At 35.9% G+C, this 20,398-nt stretch overlaps 1 protein-coding gene across 5 annotated transcripts in view; it reads left to right on the top strand.

The window, feature by feature from the left end:
* IBTK (inhibitor of Bruton tyrosine kinase) overlaps window positions 1-20,398 on the top strand; it is a 78,426-nt gene that overhangs the window by 39,647 nt on the left and 18,381 nt on the right. For 3 of the 5 annotated variants that reach the window (XM_055136407.1, XM_055136406.1, XM_055136405.1), the window contains exons 18-25: window positions 1,005-1,122; window positions 4,295-4,355; window positions 8,564-8,682; window positions 9,983-10,095; window positions 13,670-13,818; window positions 15,186-15,340; window positions 16,597-16,689; window positions 17,797-17,937. In XM_055136407.1, coding sequence (XP_054992382.1) covers window positions 1,005-1,122; window positions 4,295-4,355; window positions 8,564-8,682; window positions 9,983-10,095; window positions 13,670-13,818; window positions 15,186-15,340; window positions 16,597-16,689; window positions 17,797-17,937 — 949 coding nt within the window. The remainder of the gene's footprint in view (window positions 1-1,004; window positions 1,123-4,294; window positions 4,356-8,563; window positions 8,683-9,982; window positions 10,096-13,669; window positions 13,819-15,185; window positions 15,341-16,596; window positions 16,690-17,796; window positions 17,938-20,398) is intronic. The other 2 variants (XM_055136409.1, XM_055136408.1) reach the window with 1 other exon arrangement.

Below are 20,398 nucleotides of genomic sequence, written 5' to 3'. Positions count from 1 at the left end.
CTGTTCTTTATTTGAGAAATTGTATAACTATGCTTCTGAGCACTCAACTTTGAAACCCTGAGTTCCTTTTTGTTATTTTATCTATTTGAGCTGATAAAACGGAAGGATCTTGGAGATACAGTACAGGGATGATGCATGTACAGAACTTGGTTTAATCCTTGCATCATTGTAGTCTCCTGAGCATCACTGGGTTTGATCCAAGACAACTGTTGTTCCTCAAACAAACAAACAAACAAAAAAAACCTGATAAGATCTTGGCAATGTGGATCATATTTCCTTTACTTTTTTTTTTGACTCACTGTAACTGAGATGAGATCTTTTAAGATCTATTCTCCTAGCAATTTTAAAATATACAATACAGTATTAGCTATAGCCATGCTGTGCATTGCATCTCCTACACCCACATAAATTATGCAATATAAAATGATTTTGTCAACTTCTCTTACTCTTAGCTTTTTTTTCTTAAGTTTATTTATAAATGAAATGGAAAGTTCTCCATGGAAATGGAAATGCAAGATATTCTTGGACTGGAGCAAGAGTACAGGACGTAGGGTGCTTGCCTTGCACATAGCTTACGCTGGGAGTGATCCCTGGCATCCCATATGGTTCCCTGAGTATCATCAGAAGTGACTCCAGAGTGCAGAGCCAGGAGTATGCCCTGAGTACTGCCAGGTGTGGCTCCAAACAACAAACTAAACTAAACTAATTGAAAGCGTTAGGTGTTAGATTTTTATGTGTTCCTTTGGTCATATTGTATTAAACTTCATGTATTTTCTTTTGCTTACAGGTTTTATATGTATATTTATTTTTCTTGCAAGCAGTTGCTTAAAATGACTTTGGCATATCAGAATGGAAAATAGGTTCTTTATATGCTGTAGTTAAAATTTTTTTTCCCGGTTTTCCTTATTCGATCTAAGTAACCATCCTGACAACTTGAGAAATGGTATATAAATGTACTATTGAATTTGGATTTTATTTCACTTTGTACTTTTTTTCCTTTGTAGTTACTCTTAAGAATGCTGCTATGCTCCTGGAATTTGCTGCAATGTATAATGCTGACCAGTTGAAATTGTCTTGTTTACAGTTTATGGGACTGAATATGTCAGCTTTACTTGAAGCAAGGTAGGTTGGGGTCATACACCCATAAGGATTAAACTTTATAATTGCAAATGCTTTTTAGCCAAGAAATTTGTATGTAACCCTGCAGAAATACATACATACATACATATATATATATAATAGATATACAGATCAAATATTTACTGATAATCATAAAGTCATAAAGAGCAGTATTTATTTATTTTAAGAGTCTCATAGCCATAAATGGCAACTTTTGTTATTGTTTTGGGTCACATCCAGTGGTACTCAAGGGTTACTCCCAAGTGCTCAATGGTGCTTAGAAGACCATGCTGGCAGGTATTGAAACTGGGCTCCAGCATGCAAGCATGTGTTCATTCCTTTGAGCTGGCTCCCTGTTAAGGAAATATATCACTGTAGCACTGTCATCCTGTTGTTCATCGATTTGCTCGAACGGGCACCAGTAACATCTCTATTGTGAGACTTGTTACTGTTTTTGGCATAATGATTACACCCCGGGTAGCTTGCTAGGCTCTGCCGTGTGGGCGGGATACTCTTGGTAGCTTGCTGGGCTCTCCCAGAGGGGCGGAGAAATTGAACCAGGTCAGCCGCATGCAAAGCAAATACTTTACCCCTATGCTATCACTCCAGTCCAAGGAAATACATATTAAAGCAAAATTTTTAAAGTTATATAACCTCATGCAGGGTGGCAACTCACAGTTTAAAAAACTAGCGCTTATGCTTATAGTTTGTTGACAAAGCAATTATGTATATTTTGTGCAGCTATTTTTGGGCTGGTGTGCTAGCATAGCAGTAGAGCCTTTGTCTTTCACATGGCCGACCTGAGTTCACTTCCTCTGTCCCTCTCGGAGAACTGGCAAGCTATCGAGAGTATCCTGCCCTCACAACATAGCCTGGCAAGCTACCCGTGGCGATTCGATATGCCAAAAACAGTAACGAGTCTCACAATGGAGACATTACTGGTGCCCGCTTGAGCAAATCCATGAACAACAGGAAAACAGTGCTACAGTGTTCATGCATCTGTTTTAGTTAATTTTCTGTATTAATTTTTTATTAAGGCACTGTGATTTACAGTTACTCCTCGTTGAGTCGCAGGCATAGAAAGGTTTTTTTTGTTTTGTTTTTTTACTTTTTGGGCCACACTCAGCAATGCACAGGGGTTACTCCTGGCTCTGCACTCAGGAATTACTCTTGGCAGTGTTCAGGGGACCATATGGGATACTGGGAATTGAACCTGGGTCGTCTTCATGAAGGCAGACGCCCTACCCACTGTGCCATCACTCCAGCCCCAGGCATAGAAAGTTTTAACACCAGTCACCATCAGTGTCATCTTTAAGTGTGAATAATTTGCAGAAAATGAAAATATAATTATGAAAAAAAGTTTACAAAAATGTCCTTCAGTGAATCTTGCACTGTAGTTAAAGTAGTACTTTAACAAATATATTTTGCTTTTTGGGTCACACCCAGCGATCCACAGGGGTTACTCCTGGCTCTGCACTCAGGAATTACTCCCGGCCATCTCTGGGGACCATATGGGATGCTGGGAATCGAACCCCGGTTGGACACGTGCAAGGCAAATGCCCTACCCGCTGTGCTAGCTTTCCAGCCCCCACAAATATATTTTTAATATGTTTTTTTCTTCCTAATTAGTCTGTTCTGTGTCTGTATTACATATTAAGTCAGTATTTAATTAAATTTAAAAAGCATAAAATTTATTACTTATGGATTTCTGTATTTATTTTGGTATTTCTTTGGTGAAATTTAAGTGACAGCAGATGGCTTAAAAAATTAGATGGTCTTTTTTGTTTATATGATGTCTGGTCTCTTTACGCTGTAAGCTGCTTTGACATCATAAATGAACAGGCCAAGCACCATAAAACTTGTAAGTTAAGAGCATAGTCATGGTCAGACACTGTTATGACCCCAAAAGAAATAACTGGATAAGGACCCTGTGGGGTTAGGGAGAACTAATCTGGCTTGAGGGCTATAGTCTGGATATATAGTGAGATGTCCCTAGGAGAGCCACCTTTTAAGTTTAATGTTATCTCTTACTGTGTCCGTACAAAATGACTAGAAATATAATTATATTTAAAATGACTGTTTAAATGGATTTGGACTAAAAAAAAGAGAAATATGTATGTCCTTACATGAAATTCTGCCCATGGGGGAATCTCTTATCAGGATGGGATTTTGTCTTCCCTATAAGAAAGGGCTTTGCATATGTTGATGGTGCTTACTCACATATTTAAATGCTATCTGAACCTTTGAAGTTTTTGCTCTTAAATAATGCTGGAAGATAGGAATGGAGAAGGGTGAAACTGGATGGGAAGTGTGAGTCTGGAATGGGGATAGAGATCGGAATAAACAGGGACTGATCACTAAACAGTTTGGTGGCCCTGTTCCCTCCTTCTTGTGTCCGCCAGGATGGGAAGGCTGCTCATGGCCACTGAACACGTGCCCAGCACCCACGATTTTTGAACTCAGACCTATTTTCTAAAAAAAGGACTGAACCAGAATAGATGTAACACCACAGGTTAATTCAATTTAAATTTTTACTCAGCTATACTGGTTTATATAGATTTGAGTATCCAAGGAACAGAGAAGCTAAACTAGCACATTGGATAAGGCTGTTTGCCTTCCACTGAGCTGACCTGGGTTTGATCCCCTGCACCACAGATGGTCTCCAGTACACCAAAAGGAGTAATCCTTGAGCACAGAGCCAGGAGGAAGCCCTGAGCACAGCAGGGTTTGTCTCCCCCCAAAAAATTCTGAGTATTCTGCATTAGTTTAAAATGTATTTTAGAATGTAAAATTTGCTTAAAATATAAGTACTATTTTTTGGAACTAGAATTCCTTGAAATCTACTTCAGATACAACTAATCTGACCATAAAGATACTGTAGCCCAGAGAAGTGAATTGCCAAGGGTTTTTCAAGTTTTTGATAGTAATGTTAATTGTATATTAACATTATACATACAAAGAACTGAGATGTAAGATTGTTTGAGGTTTCTTTGTTCTTAGTGTGTTCCCTATTTATATGAAATATACTGTGCAAGCTTACCAAATGAGTATTTAACAGCTGATTCATTAATGCTTAAAAAATATTACTAAGCATCATGAAATGTGAACGTTTCTGAAAATATTGACAGGTTTAAGTTAAAAGACTCCTAACGTAGAATTTTGTTTTATATTTTAGGTCTCTTGATGTTTTAAGTGATGAAGTTTTAAAGGATCTTTCTGTGTTTTACCGAAAAATGGTAAGACTTGTTTTTTTTTTTCTTCTGAATAGTTTTTATTGGCTTTTTTAAAAAATTAAATCACAGTGAGATAAAGTTGTTCATGGTGGGTTGTTCATGATTGGGTTTCAGTCAGACTGTTCCACCACCCATCCCTCCACCAGTGCACATTTCCCACTACCAGTGTCTCCAGTTTCTCTCCTTCTCCCTCTCCCCTCCACTGCTTACCTCTATTGCAGGCACTTTTCCCCTCCCTCCCTCGATCCCACTCCCCCCCTTATACACACACACACACACGCACGCACGCACGCACGCACGCACGCACGCACGCACGCACACTTCCTCTCCCTCTCCCTCTCCCTCTCCCTCTCCCTCTCCCACCCCTTTTGGGCTTTGGTTTGCAGTACAGATACTGAAAGGATATCAGGTGTATTGCGTTAGCTACTTTCAGCACTCAGTTCCTGTCCAAAGTGATCATTTCTATTACTGTCATTGTCATACTGGTCCCTTCTTCATCTTAACTGCCCTTCACCTCCCCAGATACTCTTGTGGCAAGCTTACAACCATTGACTAATCCTCCTGACCCTGCATTTAGTCTTACTATATATATATATATATATAGTAATATATAGTATATATAGTAATATATATATAGTAATATATATATAATATATATAATATATAATATATGTATAATATATATATTATATATATATATATAATGTTTCTGCTGTGTGTTTGGGCCCCCCAGGGTATATTCCTAGAAGCTTCTAGGAATATACCCTGGGGGCCCCAAAGGGTTCAAAGGGAAGCTCAATTTCTAATTTCTAGAGGAATGTCCATACTGTTTTCTGAAAAAGCTATTTGGCATTCCCACCAACAATAAAGGAGATTCCCTTTCTCCCTGCATCCACGCCAATACTAGTTGCTCTTGTTCTTTCTTGTTCTTTTGGATGTGTAAGGCTTATATTTTTTTCTCTTTTTTTTTTTTTTATAACTTTTTATCTTTTTTTTTGTATTTTTTTTTCATTGAAGACAGGCTATGATATCCTCAGCAATATAGTAGGTTAGACTTAAAATTTTTTTCATAGGGGCCAGAGAGATGGTAGTGTTAAGGCAGTTGCCATGTACGTAGCCAAGCTGACTGTGATCCCTGACATTCCATGTGGTTTCCAAAGCCTGCCAAGAGAGATCCCTGAGTGCAGAGCCAGGCGGAATAAGCCTCAGCACAACCAGCTGTGACCCCAAAACAAACAAAAACAATTTTTTGTGCCAAATAGAACAGGGGTTAAGATGCTGGCCTTGCATGGAATTGACCCTGGTTTGATTCCCAGCACTACTTATGGTCTCCTGAGCACAGAACCACACCCTGAGTGCTACAAGGTGTGGCCCCAAAACTGAAAAAAATTTTAAAACTAATTCTTAATTTTATTTATTTTTTAAAATGTCCTCTTTCTTTTTCCATCCCTTCATTGTTACTGTAGATGATGTGGCAGTAACCAGGGGGGGTCCTACCCATGCCTGACCTTAGTACTTTCACATGTAGAAATGCCCATTGAAATGCCCTCCTCTAGCTTTGGTGCTTGCATACACACTTGCTGCAGCTTGTGCTCCTTTGTTTTGGTGTCATACACATTTAGTTGTGCTTATCAGGGATCACTGTGATGCACTTTCTGACAGTGGTGCTTATGTATTTTCAAGTTGCAGTGCTCATCTAAGGTCACACACTGTAAAAAACTTAAGGCACGCCGAGGGGCGTGTGCACTTGCGGGCTCTCCGGGCGGCTCTGTCTCACAGCCCGAGTTTAGTGCCCTGGAACCGCTGTGTGTGGCTGTCGGTTAGGGGCAGGCGATGGAAGGAAGAAGGCCAAACAGGTTGCTCAGTCAGTTTATTTCATTCTCTCTCTCTGCTTCTCTCCGGGCTCTGGATCTCTCTCTGGATCTCTTGATCTGGCCCCCCAACCCATACAGCCTAGTTAAATCTCCCCGCATGAGGGGGTTGGGGCTTACACATAGGTGTGGTCACCATCAATAGGAGTAAAGTTCCTTTCCCTCAGGGGATGCTTCTCCTAGGACTGATTCTCTTTCAGCAGGAGGATCCACCCAAGGACAGAGTCCCATGAGTGTGTTTCTCCTCTCCTTATCCAGCAAACAATATAAGCATTCATAATATTAATCATTTTGTATGGACACAATAAGAAATGCATTAAAGCTTATAAAATTGCTCTCCTGGGGCCATCTCGATCTCAGACTACAGTGTTCAGGCCAGATCAGTCTTTCCTATCCCTAGCAGGGTCCTAGTCTCGTCATTACTTTTGGATCATGACAGCATTTGTCTATGATCAAGCTCTTAACTTATAGTTAAGAATTAGGCACTTTGGCCAGGCCCATCTCGATGCCAGGGTAGCACATAATTCACTGCTTGCCCTGGATCTGTCCCCTCCCTCGTCGGGACCCTGCTTTTGGGGTGTTAGGAATTGAGGGCAACTGAGGCTTAAGTCAAAAAAGCAGATGCCCAGGAGGGAATAATATTCGAGGCCAATTAAATCCTAAGTTACAAAAGCATAATATTGTCTTCTTATGTCTATACAAAAAAGACATAGCTTTGAATAAGCTATGCAAAGGACTCAAGGAGAAGAGAAAAACAATATATATAAGTCAACAGAACATTAAGAAAGAAGCTACAAATAACACAGAGGAATGGGAGCACTGTAACGGGAGTAACAATAAACCTAAACTACCTGAGGCTATGTTATCCTACAACACACCCCTGTCTGCAGAGTGATTGGAAATTGCCTCTGGTGCCATAAGAGAACAGGCAGTAAACCAGCCAGGTTCAAATTTCAGGGATTTTTCTTTTTGCTTTTTGGGTTCCACCTGGCGATGCACAGGGCTTATTCCTGGTTCATGCACTCAGGAATTACTCCTGGCAGTGCTTGGTGGACCATATGGGATGCTGGGAATCAAACCCAAGTCTACCTTCTGTGCTATCGCTCCAGCCCCCAAATATCAATTTATCAGGATTACACTAACACGTATTATGGTTCCAAAGGTTGAGCTCACTCAAGACCTCATGCCTGTAAGCCAGGCATGGGTATGCCAGGTTTCTAAGCCATTTAGCCCTTAGGCTTCTGTGTTGTATTTATTTATGGAGACATTTCCTAATGAATTCTACACATGAAGGTCATTTAGAAATGATGATATGGGGTTGGTGGTACATACCTTGCATTCTTGAGGTCTCAAGTTTATCCCTGGCACTGCATGACCTTCCAAGAACTGCTGGCTCAGCCTAGCATCTCATCTCTAGGTCCAAATAGTGAGGAAGCCCCCATTCCCCAAATGTTTTTTAATGTGGACCTAGGGTTTCTTAATAGATAGTGTGTGATAAACTGAAAATACTTGCTAGAGACCTAGCTCAAATGCTGAGTGAGTGCATACTTTGTTTATGCAGAGACCTGCGTTTGATCTCCAAATTCCATGAACAGCAGCAACAACAACAACAATAATAAAACTAACCCCATTACAAAATAATGATGGTCCCCTGAGCACTGCCTGCACTGACCCCCAAGCACTGACCCAAAATTACCCTTGAGCACTATCCAGTGTGATTCCAAAATAAAGCAAGACAAAAAATACCTGAAGATATTTATACCTACTTAATTCGTTTATAAATGATGGTTATTTTATAACCATTTTAAAGTATAAATTTATAATTATAAAATTAAATTTATAAATGATTGCTGAAAACTTAAGTCTCCATTTTTTATATTAATCAGATATTTTCAGGACAACAGTGCTACAGTATAAAAACGTGAAATCAGATGATCTTTAAGAAATGGATTAATTTGTATTTTATAATAAACTAGAGCTTTTTTAAGACTTTTTGTCATGGAATAAACTGGTAAATCTAATAAAAGTATTCTTCTGTTCCTTTATAATTTAGACAGCATTTCATACTTTTTGTTTTCTTTTTTGGCCACACCTGTAGTGCTCAGGGGTTACTTATGGCTCTGCACCAAGGAATCATTTCTAGTGTTTTCAGGGGACCATATGGGATGTCAGGGATTGAACCCAAGTTGACCAAGTGCAAGGCAAGTGCACTATTGCTCTGGCCCAGCATTCTAAATATTTATGGCTAGTCCGACTACATATTAAAATAATTGGGGCATTATACCAATCCATAAAAAGTCCATATAGATTTAGTGAGAAAATTAATATCTTTTTCTGTAGATTCCAGCAATGGATAGGCGAGTCATAACACCATATCCAGATGGACCAGATATTAATTATTTGGAAGAAGATGGAGATATATTTTTCAAAGAAGAGATGAATATGGAGCAAAATTATTCGTAAGCTGTATTTTCTCCCTTCCTCTTTTCATTTTCCTTTTTTTCCACTTTCCTAAATGAATCTTGCGTACTTGTGATAATTTTTTGTTGACATTGGCAGGAAAAAAAATGAGAAACTTGATATAAGAACTGTTTATATTCATTCTAACTTTGGGATAAAGGGAACATGTATAATTGTAAATATAATAGACTCTTTGAGTAATAGAATTTATTCTATAATTAAATATCAAGGCAACATAGTTTAAGATTTAAAATGTGGATTGGATAAGTACATGTATCTTACTTCCTAAATACTGATAAGATTATGGTAAAGAAATATAAAAGCCATTGTACAAGAACAGAAAGAGGGTATCAGCAGTTTCAAAACTTGGAGTGACTGCTAAGCAGTAATGATTTATATGGGTGTGTCCCTCCTAAGAGTGCTCAAGGGGCTCAGGTCACTCCTCGAAGTACTTGGCAGGTTGGGTAGTTCAGTGCTGGGCAGTTGATAATAGTGCTGCTTGAAATTCTAGGAGTCATTAGCATTGGGAGCCCTTTAACAATCTCGCAGATTCAACATAACCTTCCTAGTTTGGGGTAGTCATATCACAAGCCCTGCTTAGAATTTCCAGTTTCCTCCCTTCCCACCTCCCACTCCATTTTTTTTTTTTTTAACTTCATTTAGGATCTGGTTACAGAATTACTTCTATTGATAAGAGAGTAAAACTTTCTGGTCTTCCAAAGGGATTCTATACCTTTTTTTTTTTCCCAAACCCTTTTTCTAGATTTTGGTAGAATTTGGAATAGAGATATCTGACATAGGTCTATACCATCTTATAGTAAAATTAATGATAAAATTAATATTTGGACATATACTAGTTATTACAAAATAATATTCACAGCTGACCTATATGACTATAGGTGAGTTGGTAATAAGACCAATAGTATTCATTCATATATAATAGGGTAACATAAAACAATCTTTATTCTCATAAGTGTTCTCCTTCTGATTAAAAATACTAAAATGTGGGTGTTGCATATTCTCAGAAATTGTTTAAACATTTATTTCCTATTGTTTTAGCTTAAAATTATAGTTGCAATAGCTCCTATGTGAATATATAATGTGCTGCTTTTCAAAATAATTTCCTGTAGTTCTGCCATCATATTTCTAACTTTAAGGGAATATTAGTTAGAACAATAGTAATTTGTTCCAATACATCTTGATACATTTATCTTGATCAAAATATTACATCTGTTGGTTAAAATAAATAATTCTGCTGCTTCATCTCTAACTTATTTTTAATATTTGCTTGTTTTCTAGTGAAAGTATGTTCAAGAAGGCAAAAGCAAAAGCAAAAAAGAAACCCCGTAAGCGTTCAGATAGTTCAGGAGGTTATAATCTTTCAGATATTATTCAGAGCCCACCATCCACAGGTTAGTTAAAAGTGTTTTAGGATATATATTCTGATCTAATCTTTCATGTCTATTAGTTATCTAATTCTTTTAACATCTGTTAAATAATAACATGTGTTATATGCCATCAACTGGGACCATTAAAGCAGCAAATGATAGAATTGTGATAAGTACTCTGATGTTTGTTCGAGCACGAAAGAAGCATTCAAACAAGTCTTGAGATTATTAGGGAACATGTCTTAGAAGAAAGTAAATCCTGTGGTAAATACTGAAGAATGAGGCGAAGGTCGCCAAGTAAAGGAGGCTGATCAATATAGTTAGTAAAGAGGGCAACATAGAAGCTAGAAGCAGACAGAAAGGATGCATGGTTCCTGTGTGTACAGTACAGCGTTGATAGCCATGTAGGTTTATGCAGAAATAGGTAGGAAAGGGTCAGATTTTAGAGGCTATACTGTGCCAAAATATAATTTGAATTTTATTCTAGAGGTTGAGTAATTATTGATGGATTTTTAAGGCAGAGGTGTGTCTGGAAAAGAGAAATTTTTTTAGAGACATCTTTGTGAAATATGTTTTATTTGCACTATGCTGGAATCAAACCCAGGGCCTCATACCTACAAGGCAAATGGTGTGCACTGAATCACCTCTCTGGTCCTAGAAAGACTATTCTATCCATGTGGTATGGGGCAGTTTGGCTTTAGAAAACATAGTTACATAGACAAAACATGATGTAGTTACTATTAAGGAGATTCAGTAATTGATAGGTATATAGCAGTGTTACGAGATACTATTGTTGTATTAGGTAACTATAGTTTTATATATAGACATAATATGAGTCTTTTAAAAAATAAAGGTTAAAGTTTATACTGGATCCTGTTTTCTGAACTTAATTTTGAATATTTCTGAGAGTACAGACACATCCACATGTACCTTTATAACTTCAACGCCATTATTATACCTAAGGCAGTTTATATTATGTAGTATTATAGTCAGATTTTATTTTTTTCCAAAGTTTTTATAGCCTTTTTTTTTTTTTAGCCTTTAGGAAAAAAGTGCAGTATTCCATCAAGATTGTTAGTGATGCTAATTATTAGTGTCTTTTTAGCCCTTTATCACCTTTATACTTTTTGTTTTCTAAAGTTCAGTCAGGTGGTATTATAGACTAAATCACATTATTGATTCATCTAATTATAGGTTATATCATGTAAATTTGTAGTAAGTCTCTTCAGATAAAACTGCAAGATAAAATGAAAATAAAATCATGAGATTAGTTTTGACTTTCAGAAATAATACGTGTGCTTATTGATTGGTACAGAACTTTACTACTCATTATTCTTATGCAAGAAACATTGATAATATAAGTGCACAATTAATGTATTCTATATGGGAGAATTGGCTGTTGTTCATGGCACAGAAGGAAGTTTCTTTCTATGTTTAATGGAATACTACAAATGAGGAGCTTGGAGATTTCTCAAAGCTCCAAGAAAGGAAAGATATCAAGAATAATTGTTTCAGATGATATAAAAGATAAATTGACAAAACACCCTAAGACAGTTTCCATCTGTTACTTTTAAAACCTTTCAAAAATTAAAATTGTGATTTTTGTGTTCTGTTTATGGTAGTAATTACTTCTGTTCTTTGGAAGGAGGCCTAGGTGGAGAATTGATGGAAAAATGGTTAAATGAATAGACAGTCATGAAACCAGTGATTTTCTTCCAGCACCTAAAACTTCTGGCAAAAGCAGATGTTTGGTTTATTTTAAATAGTGTTCTTGTTTGCACATATATTAGAGTTGTAGGATTTGAGAGCCGGGAGAGATAGTAGTAATGTACTAATTTATGTTCCTTTAAATTTGGAAACTAAGAAAAGTTAGTAATTCAAGATAGTGATAGAACATTTGTTTCCTTGATTCTGGTTCTGTATCTTCCCTGCTATGCCACTCTTTCTGTGGTCAAAGCAGCTAATGATCAAAACGTTATACATTTAAATGATTTGAAACCAAGAAGACTGATCTGGGAGAAAATTTGAGTAGAGGCAAATTTCATCACGTGACTATACAAAGGTTTAATACTTGTGTTGATCTTTCAAAAATTATCACTAGTCATCTTTCAATCATTAGATTTATTTCCAGTATACTTTTGGCAACATTACAGTATTAAGGACTGGAGCAATAGCACAGCAGTAGGGAGTTGTCCTTGCATGTGGCAGCCCGGTTTCTATTCCTCCATCCCTCTCGGAGAGCCCAGCAAGCTATTGAGAGTATCCTGGCAAGCTACCCGTGTCGTATTCAATGTGCCAAAGTCTCACAATAGAGATGTTACTGGTGCCTGCACGATCAAATCGATGAGCAATGGGATGACGGTGCTGCAGTATTAAATATACTATTAGATGAAAATTTGATGCTAAAAACATTTAAAATTATAGTTTGAGATTATTTTCAAAAATTTTTTGTGACTTTTTTTTTAATTAAAGAATATCATATATCTTGTCAAGGTGATTTACTTTTCAGGAGACTATTTGAATATGTAGAAAAAGTTTTATTTATTTTTTAATTATATAACTTTATTTTTTCTTTTTTGCCTTTTTTGGGTCACACCCAGCAATGCTCAGGGGTTACTCCTGGCTCTGTACTCAGGTATTACTCCTGGTGGTGCTCGGGGGACCATATGGGATGCTGGGAATCAAACCCAGGTTGGCTGTGTGCAAGGCAAACGCCCTACCTGCTGTGCTATCTCTCCAGTCCCTTAATTATACAACTTTTAAATATAGACTATATAATGTATTATTTTATTTTGCTACTTTATTTAGAATCTACTAAACTTAAAATACATGAAATTAAGTACTGGAACCTAAGCCACACTTTACTTTTTACTGTTTATATATGAAATGACTTAAATCTGCTAATGAACCTATATACCAGATGGAGCAGAGGGACATGTAGTTAGTTTGCTTGGTATGTTTATACTTAATAACAACATTTTGCTTTAAAGTGAACTCCTAACAGAATTTTTTTTTTTTTTTTTTTTTTTTACGAGCTGTGGGATGGGAGAGGCCTTCGAAGGCGTAGCAGTTGACTTCTATAAAGCTTGTCTAATGGGTCAGTTTTAGAGCCAGACAGATGGGCTGTGTCCCATTCAGACTGGAATCAGTCCCCTTCTAAATGATTTCTGGGTTATTGTGCAGAGAGAAAGCGATATTAAGATTCTGGGTTTTTTAATTTTACCATCTTTATTTTTGTGGGGAATGAGAAATTTCTGAATCACTATTAACCTATGACGACAGCACTGCAATTTGTGTCAACAGTCACATTCACGTGTGAGCCATTTTGGTAGCCCCAAATCCTTTAAGTATATTGCAAAGTTGGCATGTAATTGAAATGAATAAAACCTAGTATGTCTGTTTTCACTTGAACTGATTTGAACTGATTTCATATTTTTCATATCAATGTATTCTTTAGTTAAGTTAAAATTTGTTTATAACAAATGTAATTTAAATATTCCTAAATATAGGTAAATGGGAACTTTTTGCTTTATTTTGTCATTGAATATAATATGTGTTTAATATGCATGTGTTTTTATTTTTTAACTTTGTATTTTAGGATTATTTAAGTGTGATAAGACCAACTCTGTGGAATCTCTTCCAGAACTATTAACATCAGATTCTGAAGGAAGCTATGCAGGAGTAGGTAGTCCTAGAGACTTACAGTCCCCTGATTTCACAACAGGATTTCATTTGGATAAAATTGAGGTTTGTGTTTATTTGCTAATATACGCTTTTCTGAACCTCAAAATTTAGGTCTATGTCCATTTTTTTAAATTAATTTTATTATTTAAAACATTCCATAGTATATGAGAAAGTACTATGGTAGTATTTTGATAAGTAGAGTGAGATTTTTTAATTTGCATGTTTCTGGTTTTTAAAATTTTAATGGCAGTTTTGATTATTTTCTATTATTTTTAATCTTCCTGCAGTTAAAATATAGTGTGACCCTAATTTTAAATTCTGCCTTTGCCCATTGTGTTAAATGGAGCGAAAATAACATGGAAAGGCATTTTCCTAGTTTAATACTAATTGACATTGGGCTGCAAAATCCATATTATGACGATCACTTTTAGATACCTCTTAACATTTTATTTCATTATTCTTAACCTGTAGGGAATAAAATGCCTAAATTGCTAGTCATTTTTTATTCATTTACTGTACAAAACCATGTTAGAACTTCTAGAAGTTTGTGAGACAAAGGAAAAATTCTCCTTTATTCATGGTGTCTTCTGTCTATCAAGTACTAATTAATTGATTATTTGAATATAGGGTAGAAGTTTGGGGAATAGTTTAAATTGACTAAGGTTGATATAGAAGATAATTAAGGTTTATAGGAAAGTTGAAAGTATAGTGTGACCCTCTGGCAGTAAAAGTACAATCTGTCCTGGCAGGGAATATGACATTCATTTAATTTTCTTGATGTATTGTAAATAGCATTAGGTTTAGGGTTTGATTTGAAGTGTCCATGTTTCTAAGTACTGTTATGATTATTTAAATTTTATGACTTTTTACTGAAATTTTATTTTTTATTTTATTTTTATTTTTATTTATTTAATTTTTTTTTTGCTTTTTGGGTCACACCCAGCGATGCTCAGGGGTTACTCCTGGCTTTGCACTCAGGAATTACTCCTGGCAGTGCTTGGGGGACCATATGGGATGCCGGGGATCGAACCCGGGTCGGCCGCGTGCAAGGCAAACGCCCTACCTGCTGTGCTATCGCTCCGGCCCCTGAAATTTTATTTTACTTCATATTAAAGTCATCCTTAATTTTAAAGTTTTTGCTTTGTGTCACTTTATCAAATTTTTCGTTAACATTTTTCTTTAATACTCAATTAAATTAGAATTTACTATGATACTTGTTTGCCTTGAAAGTTTTTTCCCAGCCTCATAGTAATTGATTTTTAGACACTGATGTGGTTTGAACAGTGGTTAATGCATGAAACTCTAGAACTAACTTGAAAATGCTAGATGTTTGTCCTTTACTCGTGAGATGGTTTGACCTATATGGTTAGACTGTGTTAACTACTATGCTAGGTGTTTGCTGTCATTTATTTGTTTTTTTTTTTCTCCAGGGAAAAAGTAAACCATATGTTAATGGTACACCTCCTACCTATTCTAGAGAAGATTTAAAACCATCACCAAAACGTAAAATATCTGCTCCACAGCCCATTCCTAGTAACCGAGTTGATACTACAAGCTCTTCCAGTTGGGTTACTGGCTCTTTCAGGTAGGATATTCATTCTTTGCTCTACTTGTTCGTCAGAAATACTTTTAGTCAGGCATAAAGAAATGGACAGTCATATGGGTTGATGGTTTGGGACGTGCCTGGCTGCAGTTATGGCTTACTCCTGACTTGGTGCTCAGGAGTTTATTGTGTGGTTCTCAAAACCAAACCCTCATCAGCCAAGTGCAAGACAGCCTTTACCACTGTGCTGCCTCTCTGGCCCATATCAGATGAAACAGTTTAATGAAGCATATTTTAAACCTATATAAATTTTAATTCATAGAAAATTAAATGTATTCAAATATTAACTAAAATATTCAGATATTTAAAATATTAAGATTTTTTTTTTTAATTTTTTGAATGAGATTTTGTTTTATTTTTGTTTTGGGGCCATACCCAGTAGTGCTCAGGGATCACTCCCAGCAGGCTTGGGGGACTATATGGGGTGTCAGGGATCCAACCTGGTGCAAGGTAAACACACTCTACCCACTATACTATTACTCTGGTCCCAACAATGGAACATTTTTACAGCAGAATGAGCTAGACATAAGTAAAACTGAAGTAGTTTTTTCAAAGTGCTCACTGGAATTATAACTAGATTTTTAATTTAATGAAAGAAAAGAAAAATAACTTTATCTCTTAAGAATTAACAATAATTGTTCTGGGGCCATACCTGGAGGTGCTCGGGGATTGTCCTGGCAGGGGTCAGGGAGCCTTCATGGGGTCTGGAGATTAATCCTGGGTCAGCTGTATGCAAGGCAAGGACCCTGTCCATCCACTATACTATAGCTTCTGCCCACAAACAATTAACATTTTTAGCTACATTATATGTTTTATTTATGTTAAAATTGCCCATTTCAAAAAACTATAGAATTGTTCTCATTGTGGTAAAACTAGTATTATTAAGTCATCTCCAATTACATATACTTTATCAGCATTAGTAAGAATGTGTTTAAAGAATAAGGCAGTATTTAATTCATTCATCTTAAAATAAAATTTTAAATATTACTTTGAGTTCTACTGAGTTCAGTGAATTATTTTTCCTATTGAATATTTTTTCTTTGATTGTTTTGTTATATCATTTAACATAAAATTGGGTGTATTTAGTTATTATTTACGTATGTGAACTTGGTCACAGCTGATGAAATAGACCTAAATTAGCCTCATATTATTGATCTACAGTTTCAGTGAAGTTTGCTTGAGGGTTAGATTTTATAGGTAAGCCAGTATGATATAAAGCAAGTGTTTTTGTCTTTCAGTCCTGTTAGTCCTCCTGTCACAGATCTGAGAACCATAATGCAAATTGAAGAAAATAGACAAAAATGTGGAACAACGCCGAAGACAAATTTGGGGTTTGTTAAAATCACATAAGGGGAAATACTGGGCCCTGGGAGATAGTAAAGCAGTCAGAGAGCTTTCATTGCACTCAACCAACCTAGATTCTATCCCTGGCACCTCATATGCACTGCCAGGAGAAATCCCTGATTGCAGTCAGGAGTAAGCTCTTAACACTGCTAGATGTGACCCAGAATACAAGAGGTCTGGGCTGGGGGAAGAGGGTGTTGGGATACTGGGGACAGAGAGTTAGTATTAGAATTAAGGCACTTGCCTTGCATGTGACCAACTCTAGTTTGATTCCTGGTACTATATATGATCCCCTGAGCATAGATCCAGGAATAAATCCTAAACATTGTCAGTGTGTCAATATTTTCCCTCCAAATAACAAAAAGAGGAAATACTCTTATTATATTTCTGCCCTAAAGAATTGGAAATATGTACTTTACTATTATTTTCTGCATTTGATGTTGTAGTTAATTGTAAGCCCTTTTCTATGTAATACAGACTTTAAAATGTTTAAAATGTGTGCCTGAATGCTGGAGAATGAGTTAGGTTGATTGTTCAGCTCTTATGCAATATAGTATAATATAGTATTTATTCAGGGGCAAAAATTTGTCTCTAAAATGATCATTATGATCTAGTTCTGATGCATATGTATTAGTAAAAGGATTCATATAATCCCTCATTAACAAAATTAGTTGCCAAAAATATTTATTAAAGAAACAGAAAATCTTGGCCAGTCTCACGAATAACGGAAAGCAGATTGGTGGTTACCAGGTGCAAGGGGCATAAAACTGGTAAAAGGAGCCAAATAGTACATAATTCCAGTTATAAGTTCTCAGCCATAGAACTTTGTCTCTAAATAACTGTTCTGAGTTCTTTCTGATACATGTGTATTGGTAGGAGGACTCATGTAACTCAATAATCATTGATAGTATAAACTAGCCTTATCACTATTTAAATATGAGGCCATGTTTGCTGATAATAGTAAAATCACGTCAGATATATAAGTATCTGTAAACTTAATAAGCAAAACTTAATGCAAGCAAAATGATTTCTTTTGTAATTAAACTTTTTCAAAAGCAGTAAAACTGATTTGTTTAATTTACCTTAATTTCTAGCAAGATGAATCTTCATGGAGTTAAACTTTCTCAGAAGCAACGAAAAATTATTGCAATGACTACCAAGGAAGGTAGTTCAGGAATGAATGGCATGGAAACAGCTTTAACTACTTCAAAACCTCCCAAACCAATGAAGGCATGGTATGCTCTAGTTTTTATTAAAATAAGCTATGTCTGGGCATTAATTTATATCCTCAGTTTCTAGATTTTATTCTCTCCTGTGTTTGAGGGTTTTTTTTCAAATATTTAATTTCTCTCAAAATTGGAATTGACTTTTTTTTTTGCTCTTTTTTCAATGCATTATGATTTTCTTTTTTTTAATAGTTTTACACTTTTTTAATTATTTATTTTTTTATTGAATCACCATGAAAAAAATTACAAAGCTTTCAGGTTTAAGTCTTAGTCATACAATGATCAAACCCCCATCCTTCCACCAGTGCACATGTTCCACCACCAAGAACCCCAGTATACCTCCTATCCCACCCCACCTCCCCCACCTGTGTGGCTAATGATCTTCACTTTACTCTCTCAATACTTTGATTACATTCAATATTTCAACAGAAAACTCACTATTATTATTTGGTATTTTCCCCCAACAATCAAACTTGCTAACAAGGCATCATTTGATAGTTTGTTTTACATTGCTGAGAATGAAGAGTATATGAGGTCGCACGGCTGTGACAGTGGCTGCGAAGTTCTGGATTTCTGGTATTTTAATAATTAAGTCCAGAGAAATTTCTGCCAGAAGTTGCGTCACTGCAAGTTCGTACCTCCAGTTAGTGGGCTTTATGAGATGGAGGTCACCACGGGGCCACCGCCACTGCAGAAAGAAAAAGCCGAGAGAGAAAAACATTTCCCCTCCTGGGGTGGCATGGGGTCGCAGCTCAGTTCACAGTCTAGAGGCATTTCTGTAAGAAGCTGCTGGGTGTTGAAATTAGTTAGTAGGCCTCTGGGATCATGGTCTTGTAGGAGCAGAGGAGCCGTTTGTGTATGGCCGTTCTGGGTCTCGTCTGGTCAGTGCATTATGATTTTCACTTTGTTTTTGTACAGGTGTATGATTTCTTTTGGTATTCCAATTAGTGTTATATAAGCAAATTTAAAATGCACTCTAACTTTATATTTTATTTTTTAACTTTATATTTTGTAAGTAAAATCTATCTTAAAAGTTTGATAAGAAAACTATAACCAGTTTTTACCACATTTGTGGTAAATTTTAAAAATTTACCACAAATTTTTAATTTGTCTTTTCCTTTATGCATCATGAATGTCTTTGTGTAGTTAAAATCCAAGTTTTTCATTGTCTTTTTATTTAAAAAAAAATGGGGGAGTTATGTCCAGTATTTCCTCTAGAATAGTTTCATGATGTTAGTATTAATCATAATATTCTCTAAAAAAAGATCACATAGCAATTTTGGAATATGTTAAATATATTATACTTAACTGTTCCCTTCTCTTCCTCTCTTTTCTTTCTAACATACAATAATTTGAAATTAGCTGTAGTGTAGTGTGATGGACAAGGTAGAGATCAGTAGAAACCTGTTCTCTGCGTAAGAATTGAGGGAAGATCTTAGAGACTGCCATTTATCTCAAGAAACCATTTTATTTTTCTCAAAATTGAAATTATTATTTTTTTAATTAAAGATCACCCACTCATCGTGACAGTGATACTAAATCACTGACTCTCAGATCCATTAGTTGAGATAAAACATGATCACAAGAGAAGGAAAATGAAATAGATTGTTCCAATAAAATAAAATATTCCAAGAATAAAGGTTAAAGCTCAAGAAAATGGCAATATTAAGTTTTTTTTTAAGTATCAAAATATTTGTGTATGCCTTCTACATGCAGAGCCTATGCTGGTTTCTTGTGATAAGGCAATGCATTAACTGATTTGTTTACTGTTTCTAAAGGATTTATAGAGAAGACACTGCAACATTGAGTTGGAACTGAAATGTATTGCTATTTGAGTGAAAATCACATTTGGATCATTTGACCTTAATAAAAATAAAACTTTAGGCATGCCTTAAATTAGTTTTTGTTCACTTAGAAACAAAAGATAAGTGAGCAGTGGTATATTTACTTCAGTTAGGGAATCCAGCTAATGGATAGTTGACTGTATTTTTTTTGCTCAGAATTAGTTTCAAAAGAAGTTCTTTTCAGACTCAATGAAAAAATACTTGATCAAACTGAAATATAAGCAGTTTTAGAAATATAATGGCATAGTAGTTCTCTAAGACTTACAATAAAAGGCAATAGACTAATGCACCACACCTTCCCTTTTTGTGACTGATTAATGTTCACAGCAGTCATATCATGAATAGGATTGCTTTCCCTCCCTCTGTTTTACCATTGCTATTTCAATACTAGTCACTAATCTCCCTCCCAAAATTCTAACGTAGTGCTCTTTATGATAAAACATACCTGATAATCTGTCGATTTTGTTTTCTTGGAGGCATATTTCTCACCACACTTTGAGAATCTGTCGTTTTGAGATTTTTACTTTACTATAATACTGGGAATTGTTTTGTTTTGGTTTTTGGGTTTTTTTCCCCCCCATCTCTCCAGTATTTGCTCCCCATTTCTGGTTTGTTTTTCTGTTTCA

The sequence above is a fragment of the Sorex araneus genome, chromosome 4, assembly GCF_027595985.1.
Source record: "Sorex araneus isolate mSorAra2 chromosome 4, mSorAra2.pri, whole genome shotgun sequence".
Classification (NCBI taxonomy): Eukaryota; Metazoa; Chordata; class Mammalia; order Eulipotyphla; family Soricidae; genus Sorex; species Sorex araneus.
Note: the sequence above shows the minus strand (reverse complement) of the source record. Positions and strands in the feature narration are given on the sequence as shown.